Source organism: Ochotona princeps, chromosome 9, assembly GCF_030435755.1.
Source record: "Ochotona princeps isolate mOchPri1 chromosome 9, mOchPri1.hap1, whole genome shotgun sequence".
NCBI classification, from domain to species: Eukaryota; Metazoa; Chordata; class Mammalia; order Lagomorpha; family Ochotonidae; genus Ochotona; species Ochotona princeps.
This window is the reverse complement of record NC_080840.1, coordinates 37,248,632-37,274,314: the sequence shown is the minus strand read 5'-3', so window position 1 is coordinate 37,274,314 and position 25,683 is coordinate 37,248,632. Positions and strand designations below refer to the sequence as shown.

Sequence of the window (25,683 nt, the reverse complement as noted above, 5' to 3'; positions counted from 1 at the left end):
GGTTTTCCCTCCCTTGGAGCCTCCCCTTGTCACAACAGCAGGAAATCTCTTTCACTCTTTTAAAGAAATCTTGCTTTGCACACTAATACTGTCAGCATGCAAGTTCTTCTTCGATATAAGAAATGAGGGTGCTGTCTTTTGCATCAAATTCCCTGCAATAAAGTGGCCCCAACTGGGTTCTGCCTTTTCCATTTCAGATCCTTCACTCTGCTTATGTGCCTAGGAAAACAGCAAGAGAAGGCCCAAGTGCCTGGGCCCCTGTACTTATGTGGGAGACCCAGAAGTTGTTCCTTTTTTTCTGGTTTTGGACTGGACCAACTCTGGCTACTGCAGTCTTTCTGGAAGCTAACCAGAGGATGGAAGATTCATATTCTATCTATCTTTCATATAAATAAATAAATCATAAAAAAAAAACTCAAAAAGAACCCTCTAAGAGCAAAAAGTGCTGTTCCTGAGAAAGGAGGGTGGGAGAAAACAACAGAAAGCCATGATTAATACATGCTATGAAAGAATACAAATTTCTGAAATGATTCAGTCCTACCTTTGGGAGCTCAGCCAGCCTGTCATCACTCGTCGAAGAAGGGCTACTCGCACTGGAAGCACTGTCTGAGATATCCACCGTACCCTTGCCATCTACAAAGTCATTACACTCACCAGCGTCTTCCCTGTCACTGTCGCGCTCCCAGTCAATAAATTCATCTAAAAAAAAAACACAATGTTTTGCTTAATTTTAATCTTCTTCAGAAATTTTAAACTTGCTTCATTTTTAATCTTTAGAAATTTTAAATTGATTTTTATTCTTAATAGTTATATCCTGTCACTGAATACATTTTAAAAGTACATCAAGAAAGTGAGAAACAGGGCCCAGCACTGTGGCCTAGCGGCTAAGGTCCTTGCCTTGAACATGCTGGGATCCCATATGGGTACCAGTTCTAATCCCAGAGGCCCTGCTTCCCATCCAGCTCCCTGATTGTGGCCTGGGAAAACAGTCGATGACAATCCAAAGCCTTGGGACCCTGCACCCGTGTGGGAGACTTGGAGGAAGTTCCTGGCTCCTGGCTTCAGATCAGTGCAGCACCGGCCACTGCGGTCACTTGGGGAGTGAATCACCAGATGAAAGATCTTCCTCTCTGCCTCTCCTCCTCTCCTCCTCTCTGTATATCTGACTTTTCAATAAAAATAAGTAAATCTTTTAAAAAAAGAGAGAGGTATTAAAAAAAAAGAGAGAGAGAGAGAAACATATTCCTAGTCTTACCTCTAGTCTTTCCTTACTTTTTACCACCACCCAAACCTAAGTCAACTACATTTATTAGCTGGTTTTACATTCTTGCAGTTTCCCTTATCTATTCAAGTAAACATATGTACTTGTGCTAGGGTACATGTTTCCTCCTTTACAAACCATGATTTCTTTCAGATTCACATAATTAAAAACGCTTTTCCTGACCACTAAGCAGGGGATACCTTAATTCTCTTCTACAATACAGTATTCCACTGTCACTGAAGTAGAGTTTACATAGGTCTCCAAATTTTTCAAACATTATTATCCACCCAATAATTTTTGGAAGTATTATTATTTGGATGCTACTTTTGTAAAATCTTAAGTCAGAAAATTAATCCCCAGCTACAGACAACTGCCTAGGTTGTGTTATACCCAGGCAAGTGCTACATTGCTGGGCAAAAAGTGCCCAATAGCTGGTGGGCATTCTGAACCTGGTTAATGCCAAATCAGCAGAGTTGTGTCTTCTAATTTTTTTTAATATATGTGGAGAATTCTGAGTGTCATATGCAGTGCAACATGGCAGAAGGCAGGGCTGGGACATGCCATCCTGGCTCCCAGGCAAACTGCCTGCTGCCACACAGAAGGATGGTGGGCTGCAAATTATCAGGTGAAAAGGGTCTGGGAACATACTGGAGTTTGGGTCACCAAGGGCATGTCTGTCAGGTGAGGACTGACTTCTGGGGGTTTCCACAGAGGGGATCACTGCACACACTTGTAGGTAATGGCAGGATGGCTTCGGGATAGGGAAAAACAGAGGGCATGTCTAGGTCAGGCCAAAGTACCCACTGATGTGGGAGACCTGGGCTGAACTAAATAGCATCACCTGCCACTTATAACACACACGGAAGCTGGGGCCAGAGGCATGCCTGGATGGGCTAGGCCATAGTACCTACCTATGAGCGTCAGGGCAGGGGATGGACCATCTCAGGCTAGAGTGCAGCACCCACCAATGCAAGATATTGAATCTGGGGGAAGATTCTGTAGGAGACTTGTGGGCTTGCTTCCGTAGGACTGTTAACAGACACCAGTTTACGCAAGAGCTGGGGATGATGACAAGCTAAGCCAGAGTGGAATGAGGAACTCACCAACAGTGGAAGCCTGGGGCTGGGAGGAAACTGTGCTAGACCAGGCTGCAGCACACATAGGCACAGTGAGGAAAGGACTGAGGGCAGACCATGCCAAGCAGGGCTGTGGCACCCACCAGCACAAATGAGATCTGCAGCCAGGAATAGGTCTGCTGGAAGAACTTGAGGAATTCACCTGCAAGGCTGCAGTTCACATTGAAGAGCACAAGAGCTGAGGTTTGGGGCAGGCCAGGCCAGGTAAAACTGTAATTCTCATCCGCATTTGTGAGGGCTGGGTCTGGAAATGGGTCTAGAGACAGGTCTGGCTTGGTTAGAGCACTGGGATATGCAAGAGCCAGGACAGAGCGTGGGCTGGCCTGGGCTGGGTTAAGCTGCAACATCCACCAGCAAGAATTGAGCCTGGGGGTGGGCCATGCCAAGGTATGTGAAAGCACATCCACTGGCACAAAAAAAATGTGGGGCCAGGAATGAACAATGCTAGGTAAGGCTGAAGCAGCCAACAGCAGTAGGACAAACTGGACTAGCACCCTCAACACTCTCATCACCAGTTTACATGAGAGCCAGGTCAGGAGGTGGGGCAGGCTGGGCTAGGCAGTATCACTCACAGTGAAAGCTGGAACAGGTGTGGGCCAGTCAGGCTAGGCCTCAGTACCCACCAGTGAGTGTCAGGACTGGAGTCTGGCCATGTCAGGTTGGGCTGCAGCATCCCCTGGCACAAGTGAGATCTGAGGAATTCCTCTGCTAGGTGACAGTTCCTGCATGTGAGCACAAGAGCTGGGGCTGGGTGCAGACCAGGCTAGGCTAGGCTGTAACATCCATCATTTGGCCTGGGTCTGGGGGTGGGCTGGGCTGGACCAGTATGCACTACATGCTAGCACGAGCAAGAGCCAGGATGGGGTGCAGGCCAGGCTGGGTTGGGCTACAAAACCCCATCTTCCAGTTCATATGAGGGTCAGGGCTGGGCTAGGCTGATGCACCTGCTGGACAGAGCTGGGACTTGGGCTGGGCTGGGCTGAGGCAGACTGAAGCACCAGCCAATAAATGCTGAAACTAGGCGGACACCATGCCACACTGGGCCACAATACCCACCAGCATGCACTAGACCTGTGGTTGGGAATGGGCCTAGCAGGGAAAATTCAGGGGCTCCCTGCTAGACCGTTGCTTTCCACTGGTGAGCATGAGAGCTGAGACTGGGAGAGGATCAGTACAATCAGGACTATAGCATATGTCAGCTGGCATGTGGGCTGGGTCTGGGGCGGATCAAGCTGGGCTAGGCTGCTACACCTAGTTAGAGCACACGAGAACTAAAATGGCTGAAGACCAGCCAGGGGCCCAGCATGATAGCGTAATGGTTAAAGTCCTCGCCTTGAACGCACCAGGGTCCCACAGATCGGCACAGCACTGGCTGTTGAGATCACTTGGGGACTTGGGGAGTGAATCATCAGACGGAAGATCTTCCTCTCTCTGTCTCCTCCTCTCTGTACATCTGACTGTTCAATAAAATAAATAAATTAAAAAAAAAAAAAAGACCAGCCAGGTGGCTAGACTGCAGTACCCATGGAAAGTGCCAGGACTGGGTGTAGTTCACGTCCGGCTGGACTGCAGTACCCCCTGACAAGCACACTATCAGAGGTTGGGAGTGGGCCTGCTAGGGGAACTGTAGGCACTCCTCTGCTAGGCTGCAGCTCCTGTGGGTGAACACAAGAACCAGGGCTGAGGTGGACCCAGCTGGACAAGAAAGCAGCACATGTCAGCCTATGTGTGGGCTGAGTCCAGGGGCAGGTTGAGCTGAGCTAAGCCAGATGGGTATACATAAGAGGCAGATGGGATGTGGGCTTGGTCAAGCCAGGCCACAGTTCAAGCTCACATGTATAAAAACTAGGGCTGGAGTTGGGCCTGTTGGGGGTTATTCAGGATCGCCCAAACTAGGCCATGGCACCTGCTGATCTGTTTGAAGATCAGGCCTGTGGTGGTCTGGGTTAGGCTGCAGTACCCATCAGTCTGTGTGAAAGATGGGGCTGGAAGGGAACTTACTTGGCAGCTACAGCCACCAGCACATGCATTAGCTAGAATAGGTGATGGACCGAACATGACCCTGCTCTAGCTGGTGCACACAGGAGTCAAGTCTGCGGTCACACCAGGTGAGGTTTCTTGGGAGACTCTCCAACCAGATAAAGAAACTCAAATGCCAACCCCAGGGGGAAATCACAAGATGGAGTTGTAGCATACAGGAATGATGTCAGACAACCCTGGATTTGAGTGACACATTTACTGAGTCAATCTGGGCCACTGATCACTTCTTTAAGTCCCAGTTTTCTTCTGAAAAACAAGAATATCTTTAGCTCATAAGACTCAGCAGCTATCAAAGCCACCTTCCAGAGAGGCCGTCGACACAAACTTAACCTTGAGTATATAAGTAACTAATAGTTAAGTAGCTAATATGAACCGTTAGGATCAAAAGTAACAAGCTTCTTTTGGGTGCATGAAAATTTTAAATACTGGGCCCAGCATTGTAGACTAGTGGCTAAATCCTCGCCTTGCATGCCCAGGATTTTATATGGGCACCAGTTCGTATCCCAGCCACTCCACTTCCCTTCCAGCTCCTTGCTGTGGCCTGGGAAAGCAGTAGAGGATGGCCCAAAGCCTGGGGACCATGCATTCATGTGGGAGAACCAGAAGAAGTTCCTGGCTCCTGGCTTCAGATCAGCTCAGCTCTGGCACTTATGAAGTGGATCAGTGGATGGAAGATCTTCTTCCTCTCTCCTCTCTGTATATCTGACTTCCAAATAAAAATAATTAAATCTTTAAAAAAAAATTTTAGACTGAAGACATTTTATATACTGAAGATAAGCTTCAAATTTAAGATTTGTAAAACAACATGATTTCCATAATTCTGTACTTATCAACTGGGGTGTGTCCTTTAGGGGATGCCTAGCATCTGGAGACATTCTTGGTTGTTTCAGCGAGAGCTAGGGATGTTACTGTAATCCACTGAGTAGGAAATGGGGATGCCACAAATATCCCACATGGTACAGAAATTCTCTCCTCAGGACAGTGGGCTGGTCCCAACTGGTAATAGTGCCAAGACTGAGAAACACTATTTTAAACTAATATATTATATAAGAAAAATACCATCAGAATAGAAACTTCATAGAAGTTATACTTCAATCACACATTAATTGTTCTAGTATTTACCCAATAATAAGCTAGTCAGATGTTGGTGTAGGTGTAGCATTATGACAGAGTACACAGTCCTAGCTTTGAAGTCAAACAGACCTAAAACACAATCCAAACATAATCTAACAGATCCAAGCTGAAGATGTCAAAAATAGAACTAGTCCTATCTCTTTAAAGTTACTGAAAGAAATACTAAATGAGAAAGTATCTCTAAAGGGCTGAAATATAAACTAGAACTCAGAAAGGATCATAATCAATTATAAATATTAGAAAGGCATATAAATTCTGACAATAATAATCAAATGATTAACAAAATAAGAAAATTTTTTTTACAAAATTAGTTTACCTTCACTAGTCTGATCTTCTGGACATAAAGTATTCCTGCCACAAAGCCTGTATGTTCCAGAGCCATGTCCATTATCACTCTGTGACTCAGAAATTATCTTATCCTCCTCTGACAGATCACTTCCACTGGAACTCCAAGTTATATCAGTAAGTCCACTAGTACTCTTAGAAGTGGCAGGTGCTGATAAAGAAAAATAAAATTCATAATAAAATCCATAAATATGATCAACCACAACATTTATTTATCAAAATGATATTTTAAACATGTTACTTTGCAAAAAAAAAAAAAAACAAATATACAAAACTCTGACAACAATGAAAGCAATGTTTTCTGGGGGAAAAAAGAGCAGAATTGGCTGGCAAAGCAAATGGCTACAGTACCAAAACAATCACAGAAACAAAAAACAAAACCTTGAAAAAAGATTTTTTTGGGGGGGTCTTTTTATTTTTATTCTTAATTAAATATCTATCTAAAATATTTATTTATTATTTTTTTTCTTTAATATTCATTTATTCATTAATTACATTGCATTACATGACACAATTTCATAGGTACTGGGATTCCCCCCCCTTCACCCCAAACCCTTCCCCCATCATGAATTCCTTCACCTTGATGCATAACCACAGCTCAAGGTCCGTTGAGATTCCCTAATTAAAAGTTTACACCATACAGAGTCCAGCATCCCACTTGTCCAGTTCAAGTTCAACGGCCTCTTAGGGAGGCCCTCTCAGGTTTGAAGGCAGAGCCAGCAGAGCGTCACCTCGATCAATTAGAAGCTCCAACATATCACCAGCAACAATCCAGGTACAATGAGGCTGGTGCAGAGTCCACTGATTGACATAGTCCGTCTTAGGGTTTCCCCTTGTCCAGTTTTCCGCTGCAAGCATAAAGCTGAGGTGGTTGATTCATCTACTCCATTTTCCATCTTTTTTTGATTAATGCTTTGATTCCTCCATTTTGTTCAGGGGAATCCCCCTAAAAAAAACTTTGAGGCATTCCCAGTCCAGGCTCCTACATGTACAACTAGTAAGCACAGTGCCCGCCAACGTCCATCACTCCGATCAGCTGATGGTTTTAACCCCTGGGTTGGTTCTCTTCTGAGCCCCGACCTCTATTGGAACCAATGAGTATCGCATCTCTCCCCGGCTCTGCCCATCACACTCTCGTCCCTCACCTAAACCAGTGGGAGGAGTGCTGGTCGGGTGTTGCATTCCCTACTAGCACAGGCCATTTCACCTTGGCATTTTGTGTTTTGTACTGTTTTTTTTTTTTTTTTTTTTTTTTTTTTTATCGCAACCAAACCCAGCCAGGCCCCCACACAGTTTCAGCACTTGGGCTTGCCAGTGGATGACGTGAACCGACTCAGCCTGGTCTGCCCCAACCCGAGCCAAGTGTATTCCAGTGGGTCACATTCCAAAGCCTCTTCTGGGTTATTTACCTCCATGCTTCTTGCGTTTATTTGTAGAGTCAGTGTCCTGTCAGAGGAACTGTTCAGGTTCCTCCCTCCGACTCCTTCATGGTGTCGGGCTTCACGCATTCCAGCAGGTCCTTCGGCCAGCTCCGCTCTTCAATCCATTCTGGTTCCTGCTGTTGAGAGTTTCAGCCCAGCCACGGCTCGTCCATACCCACATATATCTCATATATGTGTGAAGCATGCGTGGACCAATCCCCGGGCACTCTGACCCCACTGGACGGTTTTGAAGGGCCGGTGGAGTCTATGCAGGAGGCATGACAGTCTATAGGACGCTCTGGGCTGACCAGAGCAACCTCTGGCATAGTTAACACTGGCTGGCAACAGGCCTGGTTGGAGAGCGTGGTGGAGGCCTTGGCTGCGTGGAGCCTACCACTAAGGGGCACAGGATTTGGAGGGAGGCTGAGTTCTGGTCGGGTCACAGTTGTAATCCCTTGGCACAAATATCAATTCGCCTTTGATCCACCATGCCGGATTAGACCACAGCACAGTTTGGTGCTCCGGAGGACCAGGATAGACGTTGGACGGGCTCGGCTAGGCCTCAACCCCAGCTGAGCCATATATGAAAAAAGATTTTAAACAATTATATATAGCTTGCTAGAACATCTGCCAAAACAAAATTTCAAAACAAACTACAAACCCAGCAATTGATGTTGGGAATGCTGTGTGCTGCCCCTAATCCTCCAATATCCCTGGTAACACAGGTTGCTTGAAACATGTAACAGCAAACCTCCACATTATTACTTTAATCTTGAGATAACAGATCTACACATAGGTGTAATAATGAGCGACCACATATCCTTCACCTGCTTCCTCCATCACAACAAGAAACTAACATCGATTTACTAAGATCAAAACAACACCACAACAGCAGGCTGCATCATTTACCCTTCTATAGCTCTACTAGCTCCTCACAAATTCCTGTGCTGCTTCTGAATTTCTGAAACTTTGCTTCTACAAGAATGGTATATAAAGGAAATCGTATCATAGAATCTTGTCCTCGCTAGGCAGTGTTTCAGGGTGTGCGTGTACAAAAGTTCATTTACCTACAGATGGATACCTGCCTTGTTTCCAGTTTGTGGCTGTTGTGCATGAAACTGCTTACAAATATGCATGCCCGCAATTTTTATCCTTTGGGATAAATGCCTAAGGATGTACTAGGTTGTATGATAATCTGCATTTTTAAAAGATTTATTTATTTTTATTGGAAAGTCAATATACAGAGAGGATGAGAGACAAAGATCTTCCATCTGATGATTCACTTCCCAAGTGGCTGCAACAGCTGCAGCTGAGTTGATACAAAGTCAGGGTCTCCCTTACTGGTGCAGGGTCCCAAAGCTTTGGGCCGTCCTCAACTGCTTTCCCAGGCCACAAGTAGGGAGTTGGATGGGAAGCAGGGCCACCGGGATTAGAATTGTTGCCCATATGGGATTCCGGTGCATGCAAGGCAAGGACTTCAACTGCCAGGCTACTACGCCAGTTCAAGTAATTTGCATTTTTAACCTTATTTTTTTTTAAAGGCCAGATTGTTATGCCAAGTTGGCTGCACCATTTTAAAGTCTGCCAGTAAATGCATTCGTCACCTACCTATTCTCTCTATAACTTCAGTGGGTTTTTTTGTTTTGTTTTGTTTTGTTTTAGTTTTAACCATTCTGATGGGCAGACTTAGAAGGTATGGGGCTAGTCCCTCTCAATGGAATCAGAAGCAAACTGAAAGATTTAAAATAAAAGAATTTGACAGGAAGAGTCACAGGAAGAGACAAAGAGAAACTGATCTCCAATCTGCTGATTTATTCCTCAAATGGTTCCAGACCATCTCCTTGGGCTATCTTCTGTCGCCCTCCCAGGCTATTGGTAGGAAGCTGGAGAGGAAGCACAGTGACGAGGACCCGAACGGGCTCTCTGATATGGGATGCCAGCATTGTAGGTTTGACTCATATATAAGAACACAGAGTCCCAACACCAAACTTTTCTAATATTTATGAGGAAAGGGAAAAAAAAATCCATCTGAGTCCCTGTTTCTTAACCATTATGCCAAGTTCCTCAGGCAGCTGCAGACCTCCCATTTCATTCATCACAGTTCAACGTGAGAATCTACGAAAATATGTAACCATTTGTGCTTCTATACCGTCTAGTAAATGACACAGAACTAACAGCTGCGTCATTCAAATTTTCACAAATCAAAACTCCCGACTTTCAGAATTACAGGCACCAAACTATACAACTCAGATAGTTAAAAGCACTCCAGCAATGTATTAGTCAATAACTCATTTTGCTTGCAGAAAGGGGCTGAGTGTCCTTGAAAGCAAGGCTCACTCCAGTGAAATTCTAGGACTACGACAAGTTACCACCCATTTATAAACACTTATGAATGCCACTGAGTGCCAGTCATTGTATTAGCATGGAGGCGGAAAGGTGTCCCTTCCAATCATCCACTGAGGTCTGGGCACTCTGTGCCTCAGAATGTCACTTTATTTGGAGACAGGATCTCTAATGAAGTAACAAGTTAAAGTAAGCCACCTTAAAAGAAGCGGCAATTGAACCTGGCATTAGAGCCTAGCAGCTAAAGTCTTTGCCTTGCATGTGCCGGGATCTCATATGGGTGCCAGTTCTAATCCCGGCGGCCCCGCTTCCCATCCAGCTCCCTGTTTGTAGCCTGGGAAAGCCGTCAAGGATGGCCCAAAGCCTTGGGACCCTGCACCCATGAGGAAAATCTGGAAGAGGTTCCAGGGTCCTGGCTTCGGATCAGCTCAGCTCCAGCAGTTACAGCCACTTGGGGAGTGAATCAGTGGATGGAAGATCTTCCTCTCTGTCTCTCCTCTCTGTATATCTGACTTTTCAATAAAAATAAATAAATCTTAAAAAAAAAAAAGAAGGAGCACTCAAGACACACACTCATCCAGGGAGGACAATGTGAAGAGATCCAGAGAGAGATGCTCATAAGCCAAGGAGGGAGGCCTACAGGAGATCCTGCCTTCACGGCTCTCAGAACTAACCAGTCCTGCCAAACCTCCACTTTGGACTTCTAGTTCCAGAAGTTGCAAGATGATAGTTTCTGTTAATGAAGCCACCCAGTCTATAGGCCATTACTATAGCAACCTGTGGAGGCACGTCCGCCCAAGAGATGAAAGAGTGACAGAGAAGCAAGCCCAGAGAAGCCAACACTTCAGTGGGGTACAAAGGCAGGTCAACAAACAGCAATGCTTCGAGTGGCAGGAGGTCAACATCAACTACAACAGGTTATGAGAAAAATAATCTGCAGGGGATTTCAGGGGAAAAATTAAATAAGAATTTCTTTTATTTTTCTATTTGTCTTATTTTCACTTTTTTCGGTAAGTACTTTGATTATGTGCAAGCTCTGTCTTCTATCTGCAAATATGTCAGACTGGTCATTATCCCAAGTGTTTATCTTTTTCCTTCTTTCTTGAGTCTTCAGACAAGATCCTTTGCCAACATTCAAGTGCTGCTTTTCTCACACCCTTCCCTTCATTCTCCTCTCCACCCTCTCTTCAGCTGCTCCCAGTACTGTGCAGACAAGAAACAAAGTGATAGAGATGGGCCTCTGACCTTACACTTCACACATGTGTTCCCCTCAAAACATTATTTCCTCACTCCAGATGTGGTACAGAATTTTTATATTAAGATTTTTGTTACTAAGCTATCTTACACTAATACTTTAGGAGCCATTATTTTCAAAATGTACCAATTCCAGAAAATACCATGAACTCCTTTTTCTTTCAATTCCTACTTCTAAGCCTTAATTAAACTAATAGAAACAATAATTTCTTATCTTTAACAAGTTGCATGTGCTATAAACCAGGGGAATATTTTTGTTGCCAAGGACTATTTGGATATTCATATCACCCTTGGTGTACATGAAATCATCAACTTAAAATTAGTTTGCTATACATTTACTGAATTTCAGTTTTCAGCTGCAGTTGCGTCGGCAGAGTCAGACTAATAATTTCCTTGCCATCCCCCATTCCTACTAAGCAAATTACACAAACACACAAGCTCTTGCAGCTTTCTAAGACACACTGATCTTCTTGAAGAGTAGAAAGAACCATTATTGTTAGTGAATAAGTCAATCTCAAACAAATATGTTTTCTCTAGTATGTAGTAACTAATGTAGAATACCAAAACAATTTACAGGAATAAAATAGTCACTTTGGGATATGATCATAGTTTTTAGCACATTTATACTCCTGTGAAACTGATTTTGCTCATTTTCTTATTGAACATTACAGTTAGCAGTGATTTAAGCCTGTGCATGTAGAGTGGATTAAAATCATATCTTTGTAAAAAGGGATGAAGAGAGGCGAGGGAGGGAGGGATATTAGGGGAGAGCAGGGAGGTGAGACCAAGTGTGTTATCTTCTTGGAACTGTACCTACGAAAAGCATGAAGTTTGTTCTCTTTATATTTGTAAGGAGCAACTGGAACGGCAGCTCTGAAGACGGACCCAACCATCCTGGATCCAGCACCACCATGAATACCTGCTTACTCAGCACTACATAAATCCCCTAGGTCTCTGTCCCCTTAGAGCTCACTGCCGAAGTAAGCTTATGGCCTTTAGTTTTAACCGTGTTCCCTGCCAACCCCTACACTTTACGACCTCCATACCTGGTGGCCCTCCCTCTCCAGTCCCCTAAGGCATTTATCCCTGGTATCTACCTACAGCCCCATCTGCCAATCCTTGACCTGCACTCCCCACACTCACTTTTAGGTTATAAAGGTACCTTTCTCCTTTGTGCTCGCTCTCTCTTTCTCTCTCTCTCTCTCCCTACTCTGCTCTTCTGTCTCTCTCTGCTGCCGCTTTCCCACTGCCCTGCTGCTGCCTCCCTCGCCGGAATAAAGGACCCCTCATGTATCTCACTTGCTGTGTCTGGCATCTTGGGTTTGTGGAGAAAATAGCTAACAATATTAATAAAAAGAATGAGGTGAACAAGCACTTGCATAAGAAAATCAGGCCAAAAGATTTTTCAATGATTAAATACAAGGTAGCAAGGCTTCCCAGCAGCCCACGAGCCTCAAGGTGGTTGAGTCCGGTCCTCCGGGCCTCATCGGAGATGGACAGTCAGATCCCTCATAATGACTACCCAATGGTTTTCCTGCCTGGCTGGAAAAATCCTCCAGCACGAATAACACCTCAGAAGAGTGTGCCACCCAGACCACAATGAGCTGACTCGGTTGCTGCCCCGCTGAATCATCACAAAGACAAATTTAACCCCATCTATTCAGATACTTGTGATAAAACAGGAGTTTCCTATCATGTGCAACTAATTAATTCACCCTAAACTTCACAACCTGAATCAGTACAGTTCTTACATAACACAGGTCATAAGTTTATTTTCCAAGCCAGTTTTCTCTTTAAACTATGGAACTGTGAGTCCAGGCTCTGTGATAAAAGTGAAGGACATGCAGAAAAAGGTTAACAAATACTCATCATGGGCAGGAAACATGGGGCATGTGGTGACAAAGGAGAGAGGCAAGAGGTGTCGAAAATAACCTTTTATAATGTGGTGATGATTTTTTTTAACCATGAATAAATAGGGGGAAAAAAAAGAAAAACAATCACAAAAGGCTATACTAGCATCTTCCATGTAAAGAAAACATCAAAATGATATTACCTTCCTCAAGATGAGGGGATAATTCAAGATACTTCTCTGTAATGATCTTCTTTTCAGCTGTCAATGACTGCAGGTAAAATAACAATAATGAAGGAATGTGGGTGACAAGAGCTGAAAACTAACATCAATTTGGAAAATAATCTAAATCTTAAATTATGTCCTCCTTAGCACATGTCTGTTTTCCTAATGTTCACCAACTTAATTACTATTAAGGCAATACTCCCTATATAGTTATTAATTTATTTTTATACCTTCCAGAATCTTCTAGAATCTAAACAGAGTAGACTGACTGAAACATTTCACTTTAACAATCAATGTTAATAACTTCATTTACACAACTGACCACCTAGAATGTATTCTTTACTACCTGTTTTCAAATTAACCACATATCTCACTGCTTTTTTAAAAGAAAAAAAATTGAAGGTTCTGAATACTTCATCAGTACACTTCTTGTGAAGCTTAGCACACACAATGGTTTCAACTTCTGAGAACATTCTCGGAATACATCCTTCATTTACAAATAAGCAGAAAGGTTCTGCATGACATAAAGTGGTAATTCTGACCTACCACAATTATTAAAAGAACTCAAGGAATGAGAGGAGAAAAATAATGCATCCATTACAGTGTTGCTGAAAGAAAACAAACAAGTGAATTCCAAAAAAATGTAACTGCAATGGCCTGAACAAGTAGGACTCTGATTTCTTTTTTGGCATTCAGGGAAAATATTCCAGCAGCTACCTTACCGGAGTGCCGGCGGTGTCCTGGAAGCCTTCGCCACACCTGCGCCAGGATTCTGAGACTGTGGCAGCGACTCCTCCTGCTGCCCTCACACCTGCTCCCCTGCTCTGCAGCGGCCCCTCGTCCGGGAAGGACAGGTACTGTATAGCCCAGTTCCTCTTCCTCTGTGGTGATTTTTTAAAGAAGAAAAAAAAACTGAATCAATTTCATTAAATATACATGAAGATGTCAATGAACGATTTGGAAATCCAGCCACGGTGTCTTTTCTGAAACTCTTTAAACTCTCACATAAAGATGCAGCAGCTGGATCAACAAAGTAAAAGTATGTAGTCATCAATAAACTCTTCAAATCCAAACCAACATCCATGTGAGCACCCACACAGTGGACAGCGTCCTTGGGAAAAGAAGCGGAGTGAGGCAAGGGTGCAGAGCAGGCACTGAGAGCCTAGCCATTCAGGGCTCACTGGGAAGCAGAGCAGACCTCAGCCTAGGCGCAGCCCTTGCACCGGGCAGGGCTCCATCCTGAGGAGACCTGGGTTGCCTGCTGAGGATGAAGTGCGGGTCTGGAATCCACTTAGCAGTACAGGGACAACAGAGACAGACAAGGTCCGGACGGAACAGTGTGGGTGCGCACAGCAGGGGAAGCGCCTACATACACTACACATACACAAGTGGCCATGTTTTGCAAGTGAAAGAAAGAAAAAGGTAGAAAAGCTACCCTAAGTCTCTTACCCTCCTAAACATTCAGGAAAAGTATAACATTAAAATAAAACACAGGGAGTGGGGGCATCTGGCAACCAGGTTAAACAACCACAATCACTTAGCATACTCACATACGACATGGGATGAAAGTGCCTGTGTTCAAGTCCTGGTTTCAAATTCCTTTTTCTTTTTTAAGATTTATTTATTTTTATTGGAAAGTCATATTTACAGAGAAGAGAGACAGAAAGATCTTCCATCCATTGGTTCACTCCCCAAAAGCCGGGACTGAGCTGATCTAAAGCCAGGAGCCAGGAGATTGTTCCAGGCCTCCCAGGCGGGTGTAGGGTCCCAAGGCCTTGGGTCGTCCCCCTCTTGCTTTCCCAGGCCACAAGCAGGGAGCTGGAAGGGAAGCGGAGCAGTCAGGACATGAACTGGTGCCCATATAGGATTCCAGCATATGCAAAGAGAAGACACTAGCCACTAGGCTATCATGCTGGGGTTCATGGCTTCAATTTTAATTCCAGCTTCAGGCTAATGCCCAGGTGCACAATCTTTCTGACTGGACGTTTGGAAACATTGGAGAGCTTAGGGGCCCTATTCTGAAGCTCTCGCCTGAAAAAGACAGGTCATCTGAAATAGGATAAATATTGGCCGATCTACTTAGAGGAATTATTTAGGTGGCCTCTAACCTCATTCCACAAACACCGAAATTACAGTGAATAAACCAGGAAGTTCTAGAAGTTAGAACTTTCAGAATTTGTCACATGTAGAACTTAAGTTATTAACAAAATTCTGGTTTCAGGAGGAAGAAGACAGAAACACCCCCAAAGTAATGATTTACAAAGTAAGGGGGAAGTACTACTGAAATTTAATTTGTGACTCGAGTCCAAGTTAATGTTCAAAGAAGGCCAGTGGGAGCTGTTAGTATAGACAGGGTCCCAGAGGAGATAGTCCTGAGGGGTGGAAAGGAGTTGGAAAGGAGTTGGAAAGGCCTAACAGAAAGCAAGATATGTGTTCTTTTGTCCCCAGGGAAAATAAAGGAAACAGTGAGTTGTCATGCTTTATATAATTTTCATGTAACTTCATATGGAAAGCTTATTATATCCTAAGCAGTAAAGCTTGAAATATGCAATTGCACTCGAATTTACAATGGATAATTGTCTAATGTTGGTAACATCAAACACCTAAGTGATGTTCAGAAAAACCCAGATTACTTCAACATTGCTCATCTTAAAGATGCTGATGCTAGGATCCAACATCTGTTAACTCGGTCCTCTGTTTTCACTCTTCTCAACAATCTGGAACTTCCGAATGTAAGAATGTCAGATATTTGTGATCTAATTTTCTTCTCTTGAAAGGAAAAGCAAAATTATTCTCCACAAGACCTCCACTCCACATCAGATCCCAAGTGTGAAGCTTCCTGTTCTCTGTGAAATGGAAAATCATTATGTTGAACAACACTGCCCATGCCAGGATTCCTTTAATAATCACCCCACACATCCCACTCCCATTCAATTCAGGGTTTTAACAATTTTTTTAAAAAATGAATAAAAACTATTAACATATCACAATGTTGGTCCACTTTTATTTTGTTAATTTCTCACTAAAAATGAACAATGAGAGCTGATATTGTGGTACAGTTAAGCTGCTGCTTGCCAGGTCAGCATCCTGTATCAGAGTGCTAGTCTGAGTTCCAGCTGCTCCAATTTTTTTTAAAGATTTATTTATTTTTATTGGAAAGGCAGATATACAGAGAGGAGGAGAGACAGAGAGTATGATCTTCCATCCAATGGCTGACTCCCCAAGCGACCACATCAGTAGGAGCTGAGGAAATCTGAAGCCTTGAGACAGGAGCTTCCTCCAGGTCTCCCACGCAGGTGCAGGGTCCCAAAGCTTTGGGCCGTCCTCGACTGCATTCCCAGGCCACAGGCAGGAAGTTGGATGGGAAACAGGGCCGCTGGGATTAGAACCAATGACCAAATGGTGCGTTCAAGGCGAGGACTTTAGCCACTACGCTATCACACCAGGCCTCCCAGCTGCTCCAATTTTGATTCAGCTTCCTGCTAAAGCAACTGGGAATGCAGCAGTAGATGACTCAAGCTGTTGGACTCTACTACCCACACGAGAGATCTCAATGCAGTTTCCAGCTCCTGGCTCTTGCAAGATCTCAGTCTCTGTTGTTCTGCCGTTCAAATAAATAGACCTTTTTTTTAAATGGAAAAATTAATATACCTCGATACTTTCCTTTTCCTACTTCCTCACTGTTAAACAGCTAAAGTACAGTAAACCGTGAACTGAGTCTATGACTTATTCCACACAGAGTTTACACACTAGCTAATATATCATCAAGATCCCTCCAGAGCCCACAACTCAAGTATCTGCCTCTCACTTCCTCCAAGTTATCTGACCTAATATCTATGCCAGTGGTTCAGTGCTAATCTCAAAGGAGGGAAGTGTGAATAAAACACAACAGTCCTTCACTTAAAAGTAATAAGTTAAAAAAAAAAAGAGATGCTAAGCCAGTCTTTCAAGCCCTATTCTTAATTGCAAATCATCCGAAACCTAAGTCTGTAATCATGTGATAAAGTATAATCAGCTCCAAGGGAAGTAAGTAGGATGATTTACTTCATGCACTGGGCACTTGGATAGTGCCAGACACTATAGCAAATGTGTCACACACTACCTCATCCAGACGCTACATGACACTTGATTCTAAAATGAGTACCACTAACCCCCATTTTATCGACAAAGAAACTAGAAGAGAACACACCTATAAATGGTTAATGCAAGATACAAAACCAGGTTGGTCTAAACCCAAGAGCCTTATTCCTAATATTACTACAATTTCATACAAATGAGGACACTCCTTTTAAGATTTACAGAGAAGGAAAGACAGAGACAGGGATCCACAGACAGTGAACCATCCATTGCTTCACTCTCCAAGTGGATACAATGGCCAGAGCTGAGCCTATCCACAGCCAGGAGCCAGAAACTCCAGGTCTCCCATACAAGTGCAGCGGCCCAAAGCCGTGGACCACCCTCCTCTGTCTTCCCAGGCCCTAAGTAGGAAGCTCAATTGGAAGCAAGGCAGCTGGGATTCAAACAAGAGCCTGTATGGGATGCTAACACTGTAGACAGACACTTAGCCTTCTACAACATAGAACAAGCCCCAAAAGACCCCTTTCAAGTTCCCTTTCTTAAATCTATCAGAAAACTGCCATTAACAGACTGTTTTTAAGGAGACATACGGAACAGTATCATAACAAACATACACGTCTACCCAGCCCTCTTGACTAATGGTGCTCCTTTAAGGCCCTGACATTTTCAATCTGCATAATGAAATGTACCTCTCTTACAATTAAAAGCAAATGCAGAACCCAGCGTGGTAGCCTAGTGGCTAAAGTCCTCACCTTGCATGTGCTGGGATCCCATCTGGGCACCAGTTCTAATCCCAGTGGCCCTGCTTCCCATCCAGCTCCCTGCTTGTAGCCTGGGACAGCAATGGAAAACAGCCCAAAGTCTTGGACCCTGCACCTGAGTGGAAGACCTGGAAGAGACTCTAGGCTCCTGCCTTTAAATCAGCTCAGTTGCGGCCACTGAAGTCGCTTGCGGAATGAATCAACAGATGGAATCTTCTTCTCTATATCTCCTCTCTGTATATCTGACTTTCCAATAATAATAAATAAATCTTTAAAAAAAGCAAATGTAATTTTTTACTGGCCAGCTATTTCAAAATGTTCATGAAAAATGGAAACAAAACATAAGTTTACTTTGGGGTAATTTTTTTTTAAATCCATGTATTTATATTATTAGAAATTAATTTCAGCAAACTATAGCTATTAATAGTAGAGACACAAAGATACAAGCAGTGCCTGTAAGAAATCAATACAATTACCACATATTAAAAAATACACAAACACAAATACACAAAAAAGAACAAGAGTGATCGCCAATATGAAGATAACACAGATAATATATAAGGGATGAAGAGCATAATTCTAAAAATCACTTTAATTTCTTTCAGTCAAGCCTAATAGAAACCTATGAGTTGAATGGGGCAAAAATTACTCATCAACTTCAAAATGAGGAAACTAAAATCAAGTAAAGAACTTCCAACAAGTAAAGAACTTCCAAGGCAGTGATGGAAACACCTCCTGCTGAGTTCAGAAGACACTGGGTTGCTTTAAATCACTCCTCTACCTGAGGACAGCAGCTCACAATTCCTCACCCTCCTGTGCACGCTGCTACTGCTGGGGGAACACATGCTTCACTCTGAAAGAGCTGTTTCTGTTGGAACCTGTTCTGCAATTCCTGAGGCACTGGAGCAGGGTCTTTCTTAAAAAAAAAAAAAAAGGCACTTGGAAGCCTGCAGGGCTGGGGCAGCTTGGTAAGCATTGCTAGTCAAAAGCATCTGTAAAAGCAAGTAGGGACCACAGCAGCCTAGAGCAAGGCCCAACACTCAGGACAATCAGCATACAGAATGGGACACCCTAAAAGGAACAAACTGGGAAAGGAGATAGGAAAGCAAATGAAAATCTACAAAAGCTCCTTTATATAGAAAGGAATCAAAAGGTCAGAGGAACAACCCAGAAAATTCTCAGAAGGCCTGAGAAGAATACCTGAAGCATTCAGCTCTGGCTGCCAGCCCGGGGAAAGGCCAAGGTGCACATACAGCCTGCCAGGTGTGAAAGAAGGCCCGCACGCAGCGCCAATCTGCAGGCTGTGAGGGTTGCTGTTTCTTTTTTTCTCTGAGATTTTTTTTTTGGTTCCTCTTCCATTCTTTCTTTTCTGATTTTCTTCTCTTTCTCATCCTTTTTTGCTTTTCTTCCTTCCTTCCCTTTGCTCCTTTCAACACCCCCTCCCACTCTCTTTCCTTCTGTTTTTAGGCATTTCAACAAACTCTATCAAAGCACTCATTGACCACTAAGGTAAAGGACCAGATATCAGTGGCAACACAGAAATGCATGTTTCAAAATATAATTCAGAAAAGTCACTAAAAAGTAATACCACACCACAAACAGCAACAGCAAACCTCATAGAAAGGGAAAATCTCATTCCCAGAGTTACCCACTGTAATACTCAAGCCAAGTTTTCAATATAATTTTAGTAGACACGCAAAGAAACAGGGTAACACAAATTATATACAGAAGATTAAGATGTTGATCTTGACAAGTTAAATAAACTATCTTAAATATACTCAAAGAATTAAAGAAAATGATAGGTAAAGAACTAAAGGAAATTAGAAGAAGGAACATCAATTTGCAAAATAAGATTATTAAACAGAAATTATACAAATGAACCACATGTAAATTCTAGAGGGAAACTCAGTGAAGAAACAAGGAAAAATCAGCACATTTTAAGATAGATTCAACTGAGAGTAAAGACAGAAAGGGAAAAGACTGAAGAGAAATAGAACTTAAGAGACATGTAGAACACCGAGCACAGCAACATATACATCACAAAACTCCTACAGAATATATTAAGAAATGGCTGAGCAGGAGACCTGAGGGATCTGCAGAAACAGAAGAACAGCAAACTCGCTTTTGGACTAGGGAGAGGAACTTCTTCTGGTCCTTACTTGGTTCTATTTGGATCCCCACCCTCGCTTGCAATGACTATCAGGATCGCTCTGGAGCCCCCCACCCAAAAAAATGAAATAGAATAGATAGAGAAATACAAGGAAAGCTTAGAACCAAACAGGAAACGATCAGCGTGGATCCACATATACCTTACTAGATAGGACACAAAGATTAGTTACCCCTCACTAGGGGATGGAAGATTTCTCTGCATGCCCCTCCTAAAACTGTTCTGCACCTCAACTGTTGACAAAGGCCTTGTTAGATTTATATGCCAGTTTAGATTATCCTAAAATCTACCAAGTTCAGCAAAATTATGCATCAACACAATAAACTGCTAAATACTAAAATGAAAACAGACACGAGACAGCTGAATAGTACCCTATAGCCACTTTAAGATGTATAGCAGCCAGTTCTGTGTACAAAAATTGAAGGGTCAATAAAGTAGTCACAGGATGTGGTTAAGAACTCGCACTGTCATAACGTATTGATTACTCAATACCATGTCAATTAATTCCATAATGTTGTAAATTGTTGTTGATGTTGTGCTGGGGCTTCTAATTGATCGGATGATATTCTGCCAGCTCTGCCTTCAGACCAGAGATGGTCTTCCCAAGAAACTGTTTTATTTATCTGGACCAAAAAAAAAAAAAAAAAAGAAAGAAAGAAATGGCTGACAACTTCCAAAGCCTGGGGAAAGACATGATTCTACACATGCAATAAGTCTAATAAATTCTACACAAGATAACATAAAACACCCATACTAATAAAGATCACACAAGACAAAGTATTTTTAAAGGAGCAAGATAAAAGTGACAGTTACATAAAAAGGACACTCAATAAAGACTGAGAACAGATTTCTGGTCAGAAACCATGGAGAACAGCAAGCCATGGGATGACACACCTGCATGTAAAGAGCTGGAGGGAAAATGTAATTCCATCCTTAACACTACCCTTAACAAATAAAAAATAAACTGATATACATCCAAATAAACAAAAGCTGAGGAAATTTACAACTAGCATTAACGTCTTGCAAGAAATGTTAAAAAACATTATTTGGATGAAATGAATAGATACTGGATAACAACATAAAGCAATACACATAAAAATAGTAAATATATAAACATAAATATAAAAGCCAGAAATCTTCCAATTCTCAGGTTGTAAGTCTTACTCCTATTATTTAAAAATCAAATTCTTAAAATACCCCAATTGTAGACACCTGCCTAAGTTACCTTGTACCTAGGTAAGTGTTACACTGGTGGACAAAAAGCAGTCAATAACTGGCAGGCATTTTGCACCTGGTTAATGCCAAGTCTGTATTAACTAAGTGTGCCAGTGCATTTGTCTATTTTTTAATTTTTATTTATTTAAGATATGTGGGGAACACTGCGCATTGCCATGCAGCACAACATGGTGGAAGATGAGGGACATCGGGCCAGGACACACCACTGCGATCCCCAGACACACCACATGCTGCCACACAGCAGGGGACTACAGACTGCTGGGGAAAGGGGTGTGGGGACATACTGGAGAGGGAGCTGTTGAGACAAACGAGTGACTTGTGAGGGCTTCCACAGACCGGGTCACTTCACTCACGGACTGTCAAGGGAGCTAACACAGTGTGGTTTGGGGGGGAGCGGAGGGGAACAGAGGACAAGTCACCAGCCCATACGGGAGACCCGGGCTGGGCTAAGTAATGTCACTTGTCAATGCACACAAAAGCTGGGGCTGGGAGCATGCACAGTAGGTCACAGTACACAACCGCAAGTATCAGGGCAGGGGATGGGCCATGCCAGGCTGGGCTGCAGCACTCACCAGAATACTGAGTGTGAGTCATGTCAAGCTGGACTGCAGTAGCCCCCAGCAAGCATAAGATCCAAGGTTGGAAGAAGGTCTGGCAGGGGAACTGTGAGCATTCCCCTATTAGGTTACAGCTCCTGCTGGTGAGCATGAGAGCCAGGGCTGGGGGTGGGCCATGCCGGGCCAGGCTGCAGCAACAACCAGAACACAAGAGAACTGGATCCGAGGGCAAATCTTGTAGGGGACTTGGCTCACCTTTATGGAACTGAAGCACCCACTGGTTTGTGCAAGAGCTGGAGGTAGTGAAGTGGCGTGTCAAGCTGAACTGCAGAACTCACCAACATTCATGGGAGCCAGGGCTGGGAGGAAGTCAGGCTGGGCCAGGCTGCACCACCCGCTGGAACATGCAAAGACTGCAACTGAGGGCAGACTGTACCAAGCAAGGCCAGAGCACCCATTGGCATGCGTGAGATCCAAGGCTGGGGATAGGCCAGGCCAGGTAAGGCTACTTGTCAGCAGTGTGTGTTGGCCAGGTCTGGAGGCAGGCCAGGCTGGGCTAGGCTGAAGCACCCGCTGGCACATGCAAGAGACAGGATGGGATGGGGGCTGCACTGGGTGGAACGAAGCTGCAACATCTGCCAGTGAAAGCTTGGGCCGGGCATGCCAGAACCCAAGTTAGGTTGAAGCATTTGCTGGCATGCACAAGACCTGGGCTAGAAATGGGCCTGGTAGGGGAACTCTGGGGACTCCCCTGATACGTTTCAGTTCCCTCTGGTGAGCATAACAGCCATGGCTGGACAAGGCTGCAGCATCCATTAGCATGTGTGTGGGCTGGCTCTGGGGCAGATCACACTGGGCTAGGCCTCAAGACTCAGTGGTGCTTGCAAGAGCCAGAACCGTGTAGAGGATGCACTGGCTAGACCTCAGCACCCACCAGTTCACATGAGAGCCAGTTCTGAGGGTGGACCAGGCTGTTGTACCCACCAGCAAGCACTGGTATGGGTGCAGGCTGGTTGGGCTAGGCCTCAGTACCCACCAGTGAGCACCAAGACTGAATGCAGACAATGTCAGGATGTGCCACAACACCAACCAGCACATGCCAGATCTGGGACTGAGAACAAGCCTGGTAGGAAAACTTGGGGAACTCTCCTGCTAGGCTGCAGCTCTCATCAATGAGTACAAGAACTGGCACTGAAAGCAGGCCAAGCCAGGCCAAATAACCGCATCTGTTGGCATATGTGTGGGGGCGGTCTAAGCTGGGCCAGTACATAGTACATACTGGAACAAATTAGGGCCAGGTAAGAGTAGACCGGGCCAAGGTGAGCTGCAACACTAGTTCACATGAGGGTTTGGGTTAAGGTAGACCGGGCCAAGGTGAGCTGCAACACTAGTTCACATAAGGGTTTGGGTTAAGGGTAGGACAGGGTGGGTTAGGTTGCTGTACCCACTGGCAAGAACTAGGACTGAGGGTGGGCCCAGTTGAGCCAGGCTGCAGCAACTGAAGGTGAACACCAAGACTGGTGGTGGCCCATGCCAGACTGAGCTGCAGTACCAACTGACACGCACAAGATCCAGGTCTGGGAGCAGGCTCTGTATGGATTTCAGGAACTTCCCTGCTAGGTCACTGCTTCCACTGACAAGTGTGAGAGCTGGGACCAGGGGTGGGTCTAACCAGGAAGAGCTGTAGCATCTGTAAGCTGACATGTGGGCTGGGTCTTGGGGCATTCCAGCCTGGGTTAGATGACAGGACCTGCTGACAAGTGCCAGAACTAAGTGTGAATCATGTCAAGGTGGACTGCAGTAGCCCCAGTAAGCACAAGATCCAGGGTTAGAAGAAGGTCTGGCAGGGGAACTGTGGGCACTCCCTTGTTAGGTTACAGTTCCTGCTGACGAGCATGAGAGCCAGGGCTAGGGGTGGACAAGGCTAGACAAGGCAGTAGCATCCATCAGCATGAGTGTGGACCAGGTCTAGGAGTGGATTGGGCTAAGCCACAGCACACATGAGTATGCATGAAAGCTGGATGGGATGCAAGCCAGATTGGGCTAGGCTGCAGCATATGCCGGCATGTGCAATAACCAGGGCTGGGGGCAGGCCTGTTGGGATTACTGGGGGTCATTCCGACTAGGCTGTGGCACCAGCTGGTGTTCATCAGGACTAGGCCCGTGGCAGCCTGGGAAGGGCTAGACCACAGGAGCACCCATCAGTTCACCTGAGAAATTGGGGATGGGGGCAAAACTGACCAGGCTGCATCAACTGGTATGTGCACTGACTAGTGCAAAATTGGTGCTAACTAGAGTCAAATCTGAGGTCACACCAGGTGAGGTTTCTTGGGGGACTGCCAAACTAGACCGCTGGACCCAAATCCTAGCTACAGGGAAAATCACAAGGTAACGTGGTCCAGCATTGGCGTGCATATATTGGGATTGGGCCTCCTGAGTTGCTGATGCCTGTGAAGTGCCCATAAATGCACATGGGGCATATGACAGCCAGATCATCTAGGGCACTAGAGAACATCAAGTGCCTCATCAGAGGATGGAAAGCAGACCAGGTTGGAAGGGTCTCCTGACCAAGCTTTGCAGCAAGTGCCTGGGTCTGTGGACACACTAAGCAAGTAGACTTTGGAAACACTTTCTCACCAAAGATGTCTCACCTTCTTCCTTACATCAGGGTCACTAAGGCCTCACCAAATGACCGTCCCCCTTCCCTGGGTGCTGCGTGACAGCAAAAAGTGGACATGCGATACCAGTTACAAAAAAAAAAAAAAAAAGATGAAGACTAAGAAACAAAAAACCAGGTGTTGTATGTAGAAAGCTAAACTTCTGCTTGTAATATCCACATCCAAGATCACAAAAACAGTTTGAGTCCTGGCTGCCCCAATAATTCCTGGTCACAATTAATGTGCCCCTCAAGGCAGTGGAAGACCAAGATGCAGTTAAGCTCCTGGTCTCTGCTTGTTCCTGTCCCAGGCACTGTGGCCACTGGGGAGTTAATTGGGAGATGAAAAATACTTTCTTTCTCAATCTCTCTCTCTCCCTCACCACCCTCCTCCCCCTGTGTGTGTGTGTGCGCGCGCGTGCGTAAGCATGCATAACTCCCTTCAAAATTAATAAATAAATCTTTTAAAAAACAAAAGATTAATCTATCAAGAAGAAATATTAATCTTGAACACATCTATTAATTTAGGCTTGGAATATATCACACAAAAAATGATGGAATTAAAGGGAAAATCTGACAATCCCACCATAGTCAGGAACTTCAATATTATACACTCAACAACACCAGACAGAAAGTTAATAAGGAAATATCAGACTGACTAAATTTTATAAAAATATGATATTGTACTCAACACCAACAAAATAAAATTTTTTTCTCAAGTGCACATGGAATATTCTCTAACAGATACTACAGGTATGTCAAAAAAAGAGTCAGTATATGACTAAGTATATCTCAAAATTATGAAATCATGCAAAATGTCTTCTTTGATCATAGTGGAATGGAACTAGAAATCAACAACACAGAGAAAACTGGGACATACACAAATAAGTAGAAGTTTAAAAAACACACTTCAGATAGTGACTCAAAGAAAAATTAGAACTAAATTATAAAGCCAATAAGGAAAACATTTCAAAGAAATAAAATTAAAATACAACATACCAAAATCTAGTAGATACAATGCTCCCAGAAACATTCACAGCTGCAAACACCAAGGTTAAAGAGGTAAAAAGACCCCAAGATGAACAACCTAAATTACACACTACAGAATTAGTGGGGAAAAGAAGAAGCTAAATGTAAGGCTAGCGAGCGCACGCGCACACTCACACAGAAACAAAGACTAGAGATATATAACAGTAGATAGAATCAACAAAACAAATAATA

General features: G+C 44.1%; 1 protein-coding gene across 2 annotated transcripts in view; it reads right to left on the bottom strand.

Annotated features, from left to right (window-relative positions):
- SPIDR (scaffold protein involved in DNA repair) overlaps positions 1 to 25,683 on the bottom strand; it is a 389,493-nt gene that overhangs the window by 350,450 nt on the left and 13,360 nt on the right. For both annotated transcript variants that reach the window (XM_058668602.1, XM_058668603.1), the window contains exons 2-5: positions 13,731 to 13,889; positions 12,988 to 13,054; positions 5,888 to 6,067; positions 542 to 699 (exon numbers count right to left, since the gene is read on the bottom strand). In XM_058668602.1, coding sequence (XP_058524585.1) covers positions 542 to 699; positions 5,888 to 6,067; positions 12,988 to 13,054; positions 13,731 to 13,889 — 564 coding nt within the window. The remainder of the gene's footprint in view (positions 1 to 541; positions 700 to 5,887; positions 6,068 to 12,987; positions 13,055 to 13,730; positions 13,890 to 25,683) is intronic.